Source organism: Puntigrus tetrazona, chromosome 2 (genome assembly GCF_018831695.1).
Source record: "Puntigrus tetrazona isolate hp1 chromosome 2, ASM1883169v1, whole genome shotgun sequence".
Taxonomy (NCBI): domain Eukaryota; kingdom Metazoa; phylum Chordata; class Actinopteri; order Cypriniformes; family Cyprinidae; genus Puntigrus; species Puntigrus tetrazona.
This window is the reverse complement of record NC_056700.1, coordinates 21,687,575-21,701,980: the sequence shown is the minus strand read 5'-3', so window position 1 is coordinate 21,701,980 and position 14,406 is coordinate 21,687,575. Positions and strand designations below refer to the sequence as shown.

The 14,406-nt window shown below is 38.0% G+C and overlaps 2 protein-coding genes across 2 annotated transcripts; both read left to right on the top strand.

Annotated features, from left to right (window-relative positions):
* The first annotated feature begins 266 nt into the window (after positions 1-266).
* On the top strand, positions 267-8,939 carry capn10 (calpain 10). The gene is made up of 12 exons (XM_043223553.1): positions 267-955; positions 1,311-1,442; positions 2,307-2,503; positions 2,591-2,817; positions 3,357-3,498; positions 4,406-4,572; positions 5,022-5,254; positions 5,334-5,533; positions 5,940-6,180; positions 6,380-6,570; positions 6,823-6,868; positions 8,027-8,939. Exons 1-12 carry the CDS (start codon positions 827-829, stop codon positions 8,054-8,056), a joined length of 1,935 nt encoding a protein of 644 aa, XP_043079488.1. The 5' UTR covers positions 267-826; the 3' UTR covers positions 8,057-8,939.
* Positions 8,940-9,647: 708 nt separating this feature from the next.
* Positions 9,648-14,138, top strand: eif4e2 (eukaryotic translation initiation factor 4E family member 2). Its single transcript, XM_043223846.1, has 8 exons — positions 9,648-9,787; positions 11,095-11,206; positions 11,298-11,432; positions 11,564-11,668; positions 11,750-11,902; positions 12,051-12,187; positions 12,974-13,048; positions 13,169-14,138. The coding sequence occupies exons 1-7, from the start codon at positions 9,768-9,770 to the stop codon at positions 13,020-13,022; spliced, it is 711 nt and encodes a 236-aa protein (XP_043079781.1). The 5' UTR covers positions 9,648-9,767; the 3' UTR covers positions 13,023-13,048; positions 13,169-14,138.
* Positions 14,139-14,406: the final 268 nt, after the last annotated feature.

Genomic DNA, 14,406 nt, shown 5'->3' with positions numbered 1-14,406 from the left:
TTAGGAAGTTGAGTGTAGTAAAAACACTTGGCCGTTATACAGTATTACTACTAAGTAACATGAAATGTAGAAATGCACATTACTATGAACAGGCTAATAAGTGTTATGTTTTCAGACATTTATTTTAAATTAAGTCTTATTAGGATGCTGAGAAACAACAAAAACAACAACAACAACAAAAACACTGAATAGTTATTGTTACTGCTTTTCTGTAATACTGTCAGTTCTGCAGAGCTCCGCTGGAGGGCGCGCCTGCGCAGAGCTCCTCCGCCCCGGATGACAGCGCTGTCCGCCTCGTGCGCGTCCTTCCGGTTATGAGATGAGTTGTTTTGGTGCAGTGTTTTTATCTCTTTGAATGCACCTTTTGTGCTTTAGCGACCCCGGAGTCATCTCATGCGATTGCGTTATGGATTTTATTGCACTCTGATGCTTTATTTTTCCGCCTCATTCAAAACCGCCGGCAGTATGTTTGACGGGTTAGCAACCCAGCCGACCTGACGGTCCGTTTGGATGATTTAATGATCAACGCTGACACTGATGTTTGTATCTGAACATGTTTGTCCCTAAAATAGATTCTGGAGAGTCGAAATGACCGTTAAGAGCCGTCTTTAACACTAGTGTTGTAACTTATGCGTAGCTGAAACATTAAACTGGTACATACTTTAGTTGAAGGAACAAGCTAAGATAATGGCATTGCTGTAGGTAACGCTGATTCTTTTCAGCTGTGTTTAAGTCTTAAAAACGCACAGCACGCTCATATTGTCACAGATATGTGATTGTTACTGCAAACGTTGCTTCTTTCGGAAGTGAAGCGGGTCCGGTTGCCATGGAGACGCGTGAGCATCATGGGATGTTCGCGGATCCGGACTTTCCTGCTGACGACTCTTCACTCTTCTGTGACTACACCACGCCCCTCCCCAAATTGTTGGGCGATGTCACATGGCTCCGCCCACAGGTAACGTTCTGTTTTCCTGTAGAAAACGTGCGTTTCCAACGAGCACCTATAAAGACCTATAAGAACTGATTTTCATTTAGCTAGATTTGATTTTGTGTTAGCAAGACTAGGTAACATTCTGCCACACAGGTGCTCTTACGAAGAAAACATAATAAATGAATGCCTGTAATTATTGACGCAAGAAACCTTTGCATACATAGTCATTTATGATGTAAAGTAATGTCAAATATCAGCGCTTTTTTAATGGTTGTTTCAAACCACATATAGTATCTACTTTTCCAATGCAGCATTGGCCTTACAATGTAGATTTGTAACAAACCAACTTCGAGGTACTTTTTTCTTGCATATATTTTAGGAGATCTGCGAGCATCCTCAACTCTTCCCTGATGAGCCTGCGGCGGCCCACCCAAAGCAAGGCATTCTGGGAGACTGCTGGTTGCTCTGCGCCTGCTCCATGCTACTCAAGAACCAGCACCATCTAAACAAGGTAAACACTGTCAGGTTTAATGTGAGAGATATTTCACCTTAAATGGAAATAAAACCTGCAACTTGCATGTTCCCTGTCTGTAAACATAAAGCAGTTGTCATGGCTACTAGGCTCTCATATGTGAGGATCCTGCAGGTGATGGATGGTTTATAGCCTCTTCTCAAAGCAGCTCAAATGTCAAAAAATAATTTTGTTGGCGAATCGTAATGCAGAAAGTATTATATGAAACACGCGTCAATGAAATTAAATTATATTTCAATTTTAAATGTGATTACAGATGGTCACACAAAAAGAATTTCTTAATATGGAATTTTAATGGTGGGATTAGACTTAATCTGCATGCTAATACTCATTATACTCATAGTATAATAACATGAATAGTTTGACAATAAAGTATAACGATAATAATAATTTGCATGATTTCATATGAGCTAATCGATTGTTAGATTAAATTACTATTGGTAGCGCAATTTAAGGTAATGTTTTTTTGCTCAGTTGGTCAGAACAAACATGGCAGACTTGTTACTTACTTGTTGAAATGACAGTATATGGTAACAATTTTTATTTGGGTCATATATTTCAAGAGCAGGCTTGCTGACAGCTAGTACAAATTACAGAGTACAACCCCACACATAAAAATAAAAAATAAATTGCAATTGTAATTTGCAGATATAGCTACAAAGAAGCAAAACGTACGGACTGCAGCTTTGAATATACCAGTTACATAGCATGAAACCTTGCTCATATTTCAAATATTAGACTTATTCTAAAACATTAAGACAACACTGTTGTGCTTTGTTGTTGCATTAGTCCATACATAGTCTTTAGGTGTATCTTTTAAAATGTTTTTGTGTTTGTTAACAGGTGTTTCCTCCGGAACAGCCTTTGTGGGGTGACCGCGTTTACCGCGGTGAGTTCCGGTTCCAGTTCTGGCAGAATGGGCTCTGGATAGAGGTACGGGTGGATGACCGACTACCCTGTATCAATGACACTCTCTGCTTTTCGCGATGCCAGAGCCCTAGGGCATTCTGGGTAGCACTTTTGGAGAAAGCCTATGCCAAGTAAGTGGAATCATTTGGTGTAGTTAAAAATGTAACTATAAAGCAAAGAATAATAATTGAGAGGTTGTTAATTGTTGTTCACGCTAGGTTACGTGGTTCGTACGAGCGTTTGTGGGCGGGGCAGGTATGTGAGGCAGTTGTGGACTTGAGCGGAACCATAGCGGTACGATGGAGTCTAAAGGAAGCGGAGTCTCCACGACAGCCCAACGACTCCCAGACTCAACACAAACCTAATGGTACCAAACTATCTGATCTCTCACTGGAGCTGAAGGAGCGATGTGCCATCAGCTGCTGTGTCCACAGCGCCTCCACAGGTGAGAGAAAAAGTGACCACTGACTTTTTTCCCCACTGTTTTCTGATCTCTAAATAGGAGCTTATAGCTGAATTGAACTTGTCATAATTGACAACCTTTGACACATTTATTACATGAATACAGTAATGGGAACCGAACAAATTTGAGTATTACAGTTTTTATTAAAAAAAATTTACGTTCATATTTTCACATTTAATTTTTATATTAGTTTTAGTCAAGTTTTTTTGTAGTTTATCTCTTTTATTTTATTTAAAACATTTAATAATTTAATTTAGCTTGTAATTTGTATATTATTTTATTTCGGTTAACATTTATTTTAATAACCATTATTTTTTTAATGGTTTTAATTGACAATATCAATCAACTAATGACTGTAGACTGCAGCAGCAATAGCTAATAGTTTACAGATTTTATAAAGGCTCTCATTTGACTTTGTTGCTGGCAGCTCTATAGTTTTCAAGATATCTTTCACATAATACAATAGGAAGTATTTTGTCAAAGAACTATAATAGGACTAGTTATAGGTTTGTTGTCTGCAGGTATCCCAGAGCTTGGTCAATATCACGCCATGAGTGTGATGGAGTGGACGATTGTGACAATGATTACAGGAGAGCAAGTGGAGCTGATCAGGATACGAAACCCCTGGGGCAGGAGGAGCTGGGCTGGTGTCTGGAAGGAGGGGTATGGAGCGAGAAACTGCTGAATCCTCTCATAGAGTCCATTTTTGGTTTGTTTTGTGTGTTAAATTCCTTATTTTCCATATATGACTTATTAGAAATAAATGTTACACAATTAGTTATTTATTATGATTACGTTATTGAAGAACAAAGAATGTTAAAGGTCCCATGGCATGAAAATTTCACTTTATTAGGTTTATCAACATTAATATTCCTCTAGCCTGCCTACGGTCCCCCATTGGGCTCAGACGGCCCAATTTGGAAACTTCACTTTATGTCGTCATATAGGGAAAGGCTACCTCCCCTTTCTAATTTGAAGCTGTATTACATCAATTCTGGCAGCCAACATCACAAGAATATGATCATTTAAGCTCATTATGTAGTTGAATCTGTGTTGTTTTGAAAGAGCCGCCTCAGTCTTCTCTTTGTTTTGCATCCAGCTAGTGCCGAGACATAATTGTAAGGTTGTTACATTTGATTGGCTTGGTTGTGCGTCACTCAGAAAAAACGGGAAAATCAGAAGATAGGCTCATGAAAAGTAATTAGATAGTCCAAAATCAACCTGTTTTTGACAGAATTGCTGAGAAAGAAGCTGTAAAAACATCAACACCTAAATTAAAACATACGGACTATTAATGGGGACTTCAATTCTTTAAACAATATCTACCTTTGTAAAATTTGTGATTAATTATTTTAGACAAAATGAATAACATTATTATTCTTAAATTATTAATTACATTAAGTGTCCCTATAAAACCTACCTTGTTTTTCTTTCAAATATATTCATGTTTATTTATTGTTTCTTTATGTGTTACATGTGGAGATCATTATTCATTAATTTACTTTGATGAATTGCTTATAGTGGAAATGCAACTTCTGTATGACCGTTTTTTTTCTCTGTCTCTGTACAGTGGATCAGGTTGGCCTTCTCTGGAGCCCTCCTGCGCTCAGGCTTTACTGGGCCGCACGGCAGAGGGCGAATTCTGGATGGACGAAGCAGAATTCCAGCATGAGTTTGATGAGGTCACAGTGGGCTCTCCTGTCAATGAGGCAGGACACCTCCAAAGCATCTACACGGGTATGGTCTATACGAGAGGTGCCAAAAGTATAAAAAGTAGTATAAAAGGTACAAATTTTGGTTGCAGGCCTCGTGCCAACACTAAATGCAGCTATATTACATGAAAATGTATCACATTTTACAGCTGTTTAAACTGTTTAAAAATGTAAACTGTTTAGGTTTTTATTTTTTCTCACATTCGCTTGTTTAAAGCTGAAATATAAAAAGAAAAAAGCATAAGCTTTTTTTTGTTCTTCTTGCAATATAGCATTACGGTTCAAATCAATTTGGCCTGTGGTTCCTGGGCATCTTTGGTCCATGCATTCTTGAAAGCATTTACACGACCAGTCCCTTTCTACCTTATACGTAATATACATTTATTTAATATCTAGTGAATATTTTAACTTTATAAAAATATATATATATATATATATATATATATATATATATATATATTTCCCTTCATGTAGGAAGCTATCTAACTCACAGCCACCAGATTGGAGGCCGTTGGGTCAAAGGTCACTCTGCGGGTGGTTGCCGCAATAACAGCACTTTTAGCATTAACCCTAAGTTCTGGATAAAAGTGTGCGAGAGAGGGGAAGTGTTGCTCTCGTTGCTACAGTACGGGTGTCCTGACTCACCAGCAGAGGGTGGCGGTCTGCAGCACCCGCACCTCCAGGCCATTGCGCTACATATGTGGAAGGTTAGAGAATCACTAAACAATCTTTTTTGTTTGTTTGAAAATATTACGTTAGGTAATGCTTATTTGTAACGTTGCATAGGTGGAGAAGAAACACTTTAACCTGAATCGGATGCTTAACAAGCCACCGCTTGTGTCGCACACGCACACGTACGATCGGGAAGTGGTGCTACACGCTCACCTGAATCCTGGTTTCTACCTGCTGGTGCCCAGTACCTTCCTGCAGGGAGCGGAGGGACGGTTCCTTCTGAGAGTTTATTCTTCCTGCCCCGCTTCTCTCAGGTGACTGCACACAGGCAAAAGTAACTTTATTGAAGCTTTTGTATAGATCATAAGTTTGGGTTTGGTAATGTTTCTTTTTTTGGTTTACTAAAAGTGGATGCTTACTAAGGCTGCATTTATTTTATCAAAAAAATACAGTAAAACAGTAATATGTAATATACTATATATTGTATGTGCAGATAATTAATATATGCATATGCAAAATAAATGTGTATTATAAAAAAATTAAAGTGTTACTTATGATCAAGTTGATGCATCCCTGAACAAAACATAAAAACAAAATGTGCACCTTTGAACTGCCATGTATGTAATAATGATTTAATAATTAATAATTAATAGTGGTCATCAACAGACCACATCTAAATACTGCATCTCATTGGTCCAAAATATCTGTGTTTCTCTCCAGTGTGATGAAATCCCCTCCTGTTCAGCACTGTTCAGAAGGCGAGTGGGAAACCATTAGCTCTCACAGCTGTTGGTCCCCTGGTTCTACTGCTGGAGGAAGTCGCAACTTCTCCACACATGGACTCAACCCTAATATACCCCTTACTGTGACCTATGACCCTGGAGGTAACAACACAAAGGTCACTCTACGACAACACAGGCCTGAAAATTCCCTCCATGCCATCGGCTTCCATATTTATAAGGTCAGGAATGTTGCATACCTTATTGATAATCAGTTTTGAAGACTAAACTGCTGAAAATCTGTGTTTGTGTCAAAAGCGTCCGGTTCTAGTCATAACCGTTCTATTTACAGTATTAGTTATAATAGGTTTGGATGTCTAACATTCAATAGTGAATCTTTTTTCATATGCCTTTGTGATATTTAAATGTGTGTGTCTCCAGGTACCTGATGGTGAGTCCCTGTTAACCCCTTGTGCCACGTCTCCAGTGGTTAGCTGTGTACCTCATGCCCACTCCCAGGAAGTCAGCGTGTTTTGCCGTCTACAGCCGGGCGAGTACGTCGTAATTCCTTCCACCTACCAGCCAGAACTCAGCGCTCACTTCACCCTGACTTTTACACGCAGGATACATCGGTAAGCACTCCACCTATACTCCGTTCAGCTGTCCTAAGAAAAATCTTCGTGAAAAATATCAGTGAAAAATGTATTAAAGCCGTAGACATAAAATCTTATGTATTTAGATAGTCTTATAAACTGGTAAATTCACTGTTATTTTATTTATTTTTAAAAGGTCAGATAAAAGAGGTAAAACGTAAATTCATGTCAAGAAATTGCTGCTAGTTGAAAAATCTTTGACTCTTGTACTAATGTTGTCAACTTCCTCAGGAAAGCAGTTCAGAGTCAAGAGCTTCTGGGCCACGTTGTTCAGGAGGTAATGATCTTTCAACTCATTTTTAAGAAATAGTTTCCCAGAATTACATTTTGTCATGATTTTTTCATTCTCATGTTGTTTTAAACCTGCATGACTTTCTTTTTTTTTTTTAATTTTGAAGAATATTGGTAACTAAACAGTTTCAGTTCCCATTGAATTTCTATTGTATTTTAATACAATGGAAGTCAAAGGGAACCGAAACTATGCTTCACAGAAGATAGAAAGTCATGTTGGTTTTTTTGAGCAATGTATCCAAGTTAATTCAAGCCATGAGCAAAATTTTAAATTAAAAAACAAGGCATTACCAATCATTTTGTCAGAGATATTAAATAATCATAAATAAACAAATTCTACTGATGAATAAATACTATTTTGTAGTAGGTTTTTACTGTTTTTCTTGCATTTCAAAAAAGCATTTAGAGTTCCTCAGTTTGAAACAAACTCCACTTGAATTGAAACTTTACACAAGATATATATAAAATTTTGCCACAAGGTAACTTCCTCTTTCTAATTTGAAGCTGTATTACATTGATTCTGGCAGCCAACATCACAAGAATATGATCATTTAAGCTCATTATGTAGCTGAATCTGTGTTGTTTTGAAAGAGCAGCCTCAGTCTTCTCTTTGTTTTGCATCCAGCTAGCGCTGAGACATAATTGTAAGGTTGTTACATTTGATTGGCTTGGTTGTGCGTCACTCAGAAAAAACAGGAAAATCAGAAGATAGGCTTGTTTACTGTGTAAATGTGTATATGTATGTGTACTGTTTTTGTAATGTGTATATATAAATACGAACAAATGCATGAATATATTTAAGAAAACTGTTACGAAATATTATATATATATATAAAATTATTTTTAAATATATATATATATATATAAATATATATATATATATATATATATATATATATATATATATATATATATTGTATGTGTGTGCATTAAATGTGTGCATTTAAATGTAATAAATACACACAGTACACCTACACATATTATGTAAACAAAAACTTTTATAATTGCAATTAATCGATCACGAGCATTTATTAATATACATTTATATTTTTGTTTTTTACCAGCCTTCTAAATGATTATTTCTCGTTTGCTTGTACAGTTGGTTTTGTAATATGCTCTCATCTCTTTGGCTTTCCTCTCACAGGTCTCCTGTGTCTCTGTAATGAGACGATAATCTGGGGAAGTGGATCACATGCTCATGTTGAGATGAAAGTGTTGCCTTCCATCCTCAGATGATGAGCAGCATGTTGACCTCTAGAGCCCTGTCCACTCTAACAGGAGCCATCGATGCCGATCACCACAGTCAGCTACCAAAACCCACCAGCAGTGGATAAATGATCCTGTTTAGGAATTTGTCACAGTGGTTGACTAGTTTTCCAACAAACGCTCCTTGAGAAACATGTCAGATCAGGGTCATGTGACCTCAGTATTTCCTAATTATACAAAATTAGTTAGACTCATTATTCAGACTCGTTAAAAGTCATTGTCTGAATATTGAGTCAACCTAGACTGGCTTTGTGGTCCAGGCTCACAAGTAAGGTAAAAATATCCAAGAAGCACCTTTCATTTTTAAGTGTTTAATTAACTGGAATATCAAGAACAACAAAAACACTTTTACATTCACATAAAAATAAAAATATGTATTAGAAAATACTGAAAGAGAGAGAAAATAAGGATGCAGAAGATAGAAGAAGAAGAATAAAGAAGGGGGAATTTTTGGCCAGAGAAGGGTAGACTGGGTAGATGGAATAAGTGGGAGGCTCGGCGGCTCTACTGAAGCTCCAGCTCTCTCTGAAGTGTGCCGCAGAGTTGGAGCCCCGCACGCAGTCGCTGCCCTGTCGGCCCCTCTGTGAGCGCTAATAGCCTGTGTGTCAGGGTCCGCAGGCCTGTTAGTGCTGCACTAGTGACGAACTTGTAGCGTCACTGCCCACCCTGATCCAGTGCCTAGTGCCGCCACACAATGACTTGTTATGTAAAGCAAATTCACTGCTGTGACCCTTTCCTCCCTTGTGTGTGTCTGTGTGTAGGAATATGCATTAAATTATTTTGAATTTAAATACTTGAATCCTACTTTGTTTGAATGCATTGCAAAACATTCTTAAAACATTTTGAATTGTTTTACACTCATAACTGAGATGTGTGTACAACTTTTTTCAATGAACGATTATTTATATTCGATCTTAATTAAAAATATTTTTTTGTGCTGTCAAAAGATTAATCGCAATTAATCTCATCCAAAAGTTTACATAATATATGTGTGTACTATGTATATTATGTGCATATATGAATACACACACATACAGTATATATTTAAAAATGATTTACATATTTTTATATTAAATTTAGATTATATATATATACATATATAATAAATATATAATAAATTCATTATTATAAAAATACATTTATATAATATATAAATATATACATAAAAATAGACACATTACATACATATTATGTACACAAATTTATTTTGTATGAAATTATATGACAACACTATTTCCCAGTGACTTAAACAAGACACTAAAAAACTTGCTAACATAATAAATGTGATTTTTGAAAAAATATATGTTTACATATAAAAAGCAAACTTTTTCATTATTTAGTTATCCATTATTAAAGTATTATCACTTTCATTTTTCACTCTTATTTCCAAAACTGTCCAAAATATTTACAGTATATATATTTACTGTATAATATTATTACAGTATAATATTTACTGTACAAAACACATACAGTATATCCACCAAGTGTACAGCGTGCGCGTCACCCACAACGGTGAGACGCGCGCTCCCGCCCCACCACTAGCGCGCGCCGCCGTTGCTGCGGAATTGACGGGGCTGCCGTCGGCGCGAGAGCGGATACAGACACTCACCTAGAAAATAATGAACAACAAATTTGACGCGTGAGTAATCGCAACGACGCTGCACGTTAGCGGGGATTAGTCGTGCGTGAATGCAAATGCATGCTTTTCAAGCGTCCCTAGAACTCAGGAGAGACAGAAAAGAGGGGGAGGAAAAGAGGTGTGTCTACAAGCCTTGGCATGAGCTGGGAGGTCACCATGTTTAGTTGCGCGATTGGACTCCTAGGGTTTTGTGATGGATTGTGTTTTAATGCGTGCGGTTAATGCAGCATGCAGACGACCGATTCTAGAGCCGGTTCTGCACGCGCAGGGCCTCCAGGCCGAGGACGGATCACCGGGAACGCGTGTGTGAGCAGCGGGGGCAGGTGCTCCGCGACCCCGGCTCCAACTCTTCTCTGCAGTCTGCTCGAGTGACATGTGGCGGTGTAGGCTGGTAATAAACACGCGAGGGGCTGTGCAGAAGCGAAACACACTACTATACATGGCACGTGAAAACGAAAGCGCTGTATATAATCGTGTATTACGTAAGCAGCGTGCTTTATGTTTGCAAACTTCTCGTGACCATTAAGCGCAGGGTCAAATAAGGTAGTGCAGTCTGTTTCTGCAAACTCGGACAGGCCTCTGACTTTTCTCTTATAAAGTCGAGTTTTATAACAATATAATGACTTAATGATCCCCTGACATTTCGTTACCTTTACAAAAAGTACTGGGATGGTTGAAAAGCTGCTTGCATTATCTAATCTAGGAATATGCTTTTCTATAAATTGAATGTACTGTATAATATTACACCACGTATGCACGCTAAATGCACTGTTACTGTTTTTCATGTACAGTGGTAATTGGTTAGTAAATAATGTACATATACAACCTGTCAAATAATTAAGATAAGTCAGTGTTTTGAACAGCATCTCTGAAGCTCACCAAAGCTGCATTTAGGCTATTTGATGAAATACAGTGCAAACAGTAACTATTATGTCAGTTTAAAATAATGGGTTTCTATTTGAATGTATTTTATTCCTGTGATGGAAGTCTTTAGCCTTCAGTTGAAGAGCAAAAACAGTTTTAACATAACCATTTCAACATATTAAGAAATGTTTAGCAGTGTATTAGAGTGATTTCTGAAGGATTGTATGACACTGAAGACTAAAGTAACGACTGCTAAAAATTCAGCTTTGTCATCACTGAAATGAGTTGCATTTAAAAATATATTCGTGTGGATCATACAAAACATTGACCATATTTTTAGTGTGTTTTATATAATTGCCACTGCAGTTATTTCCCGAGTGAAGCCAAAGTGATAAAAATATCATACTGTGGATGTGTCTAATTGACAGTCTTGTCTTTTTAAGCCTGAAAGATGACGACAGCGGAGATCACGACCAGGACAACAGCTCACCGAAAGACGGGGAGAAGGAAAAAAATGACGAAGAGGAGAACGACTCGAACACTACCAAGAGAAAGGTATAGACCGATGAATAAACGGGCCAAAAGAAATCATGTGTAAATTATAATAGGCTGTTCAGTATAACTGCGAGCTGCTCCACATCTTCAGGCGGTGGTCCCGGGGGCCGGTGAGCACCCTCTTCAGTACAACTACACGTTCTGGTATTCTCGCCGTACACCAGGACGGCCAGCCAGCACACAGAGCTACGAACAGAACATCAAACAGATCGGCAGCTTTGCTTCGGTAACCCTGCGGACGCACATATTTACTCAGACTCGAGTAACGAAGGTTCAAGCATGAAGTTAGACTGCATTACTGCAGGTCACGTGACCGCGTGATTGACAGTTCAACAGCTGCCCTGCCTGTGTTTGTAGGTGGAGCAGTTCTGGCGTTTTTATAGTCACATGATCCGACCGGGTGATCTGACTGGTCACAGCGATTTCCACCTGTTTAAGGAAGGAATCAAACCCATGTGGGAGGTGAGGGTTGTTAGTTCACATGCACGTGTGCTTCTTCTCCTAATGACAGATTATAGAATTTGGATCGTGTTGCGTTTGTAGGATGATGCTAATAAGAGTGGAGGCAAATGGATCATCCGGCTTCGGAAAGGCCTGGCGTCACGCTGCTGGGAGAATCTGATCTTGGCGATGCTGGGCGAGCAGTTCATGGTGGGCGAGGAGATCTGTGGGGCTGTGGTTTCTGTTCGCTTCCAGGTACTGCAGTATAGTTTGTTTCTTTTTAAAAACGTGCTAATAAAAATTAGTTGCATACAGAAAATTGACGGCTCATTTCGTGTTCATGGGTGGAGCTGTTATAGTAGCTTTTTCTGTATTGCAATAAAAAATGTGCTTTTGTTCGAAGGAGGATATCATTTCTATCTGGAATAAGACGGCCAGTGACCAGGCCACCACTGCTCGCATTAGAGACACGTTACGCAGAGTCCTCAACCTGCCTCCTAATACCATTATGGAGTATAAAACACACACCGATAGCATCAAGTGAGTAACGCAACACACTCAGTTATTTATGTGTGTATGTCTAATACCTTTTAGAAGTTTGGGGACAGTTAGATTTGAACGACTTTTTTAATCAGTGAAGATGGTCCAAAAAATGTTTCATTTATAATGTTACAGAAGATTCTATTTTAAATAAGTTCTTTTCATTTGAACCGTTTATTCGTCAAGGAATACTGGAATAAAAAAAACGTAGCATGGCTTCAACAAAAACATTATGCAACACAACTGTCTTCAACATTGATGATAATAATAAATGAGAAGCAAATCGGCATATTAGAATGATTTCTGAAGGATCATGAGACACTGAAGTAATGATGCTGAAACCTCTGCTGAAAACAAAGGAATTTATTACATTTTAAAGAATAATTCTTACAATATAGTTGTTTTTTAATCAAATAAATGCAGCCTTGGTTTTTTGGGGAATAATTGAAAGAAGCATATATTTACGTGTGTGTATATATATATATATATATATATATATATATATATATATATATATATATATATATATATATATATATATATATATATATATATATGAGGTAAAGTGCATCAGCTTTGAAGGAATATTACAGTGTTACTAAATTTTTACAAATATTTAACTAAATTCAAAAAAATATATAATGACTAATTTATTAATGTGAGTATTGTGTATCCATTTACTTGAGAATAGAATTGTCCATTAGTATTAGTTTTTCCTCCTCGTTCTTATTGTTTTTATTTGTAGTGGACGATATTAATGTACATATGTTGTGTGTGATCTTCCAGAGCTTGGGAGGATTTCCATGGTCTTGTGAATGCAAGCGGAGGCCGCTAGTTTTTCACCTGAAGAGCGTGTGACGGGTATAAACTCAAGAGCGACACACAATCACTCACACTGAACCTGCACAGAGCTCATTACTAGATATACATTTAGATGAATTCTCAGCATGTTCATCAATGGTTTTTTTCCTCTCCATCTAGATTATCAAGACACCATTCTCGGCGAAACGGACGTTTCCGAGGAAGCGATCTGTTTTTAATAGAAAAACGAACGGGACGTCGTGAAAAGGGTCAGCATGAAACATTTTTACTCTTGAAGACTTGCGGCTTCTGTTTTTATAATCATCCAAACGCCACATCACCTGAAAACTCTCACCGAAGAAGAAGAAGAAGAAACCAAATCGTCAACATGTGAACGAATGTTTTCCATTCAGTCATTAGCTGGAGCTCTCAGAGGGACACAGCGGGACCACATAGTTCAGCCACCGTGACATGAACTAATGGCTGGGAACTGCCACCGTTTTCCAAGAAGAAAAACAACATGCCCTTGTTTAGTACAGTCGCATTTAACTGAATCATCATCTGAGTAACACAGCCTCGTGAGGAGGAAGACACGATTCACTTAGGTCACATTATTTACCAATGAGGTTGCAGGTTGATGGGGATATTTTACTATAGTGCAGTATTTTAGCTACAGTGTTGAGTTGTTTTAAAATAGAACTGTTGTACAAAAAAAAAATTATATTTCTAAACGTATTCGGAGAGCTCTATAATGGCAAACTTTTTATTTCTCCTGAGCTGAGAGAGTGTAAACCCAAAGGACAGTGCCCTGTCAGGGATGGGTACCACGCTGCCTGATTTCACTGTGCCTGGCCTTCGCCTCCGGCAAATCACTGAATCTCAAGAGCGCTCCACATCCTGGCACTCCGCTGGAGGAGACCGCACTGGAGACGCGACTCGTAGGACTCCAAGCCCTGTTTTAGAAACCGCTCGAATAACTAACAAACACTGATCTGTTAACGGGGCTGCGTATCAACACCTACTTCATACTGCCTGAAATTCAGTGCTGGTGCTGGACAGCTGTATTCGAGGTACTTAAAAAAGTGGAAAGGAAAGGTTTTTAATTACGATTGATCATAGCAATAAATGTCGATTATGCATCTGCTGCTAATTTTCAGCTGTGGTGTGAATCTGTTGTTGTTGGTGGTATTTCAGTCTTGTTCCATTTAAAGAATGATAATTACATGTACGGCCCTGTTAATGCAAGATCTACAGTCGTGTCGCTAAATGGGAACCGGAACAGGGCCTTTTTAGCCTAAATTTAAATCTGTGAAGTTATTCCAGACTCAGAAGTCTCTACTATGAAGAGAGTATATTCATATGAAGTAGTAAAGAAGTGATACTAGATTCGATTGTATTTAAAGTATGAACAAACCAAC

Bases quoted from the DNA above. Each gene is read 5' to 3' on its own strand.
- eif4e2 (XM_043223846.1), top strand. From the start codon at position 9,768: ATGAACAACAAATTTGACGC. The intron at 11,433-11,563 runs GTAACCCTGCGG...CTGTGTTTGTAG, and splicing joins AGATCGGCAGCTTTGCTTCG to GTGGAGCAGTTCTGGCGTTT. The intron at 11,669-11,749 runs GTGAGGGTTGTT...TTGCGTTTGTAG, and splicing joins GAATCAAACCCATGTGGGAG to GATGATGCTAATAAGAGTGG.
- capn10 (XM_043223553.1), top strand. From the start codon at position 827: ATGGAGACGCGTGAGCATCATGGGATGTTCGCGGATCCGGACTTTCCT. The intron at 5,255-5,333 runs GTTAGAGAATCA...AACGTTGCATAG, and splicing joins TTGCGCTACATATGTGGAAG to GTGGAGAAGAAACACTTTAA. The intron at 6,571-6,822 runs GTAAGCACTCCA...CAACTTCCTCAG, and splicing joins TTTACACGCAGGATACATCG to GAAAGCAGTTCAGAGTCAAG.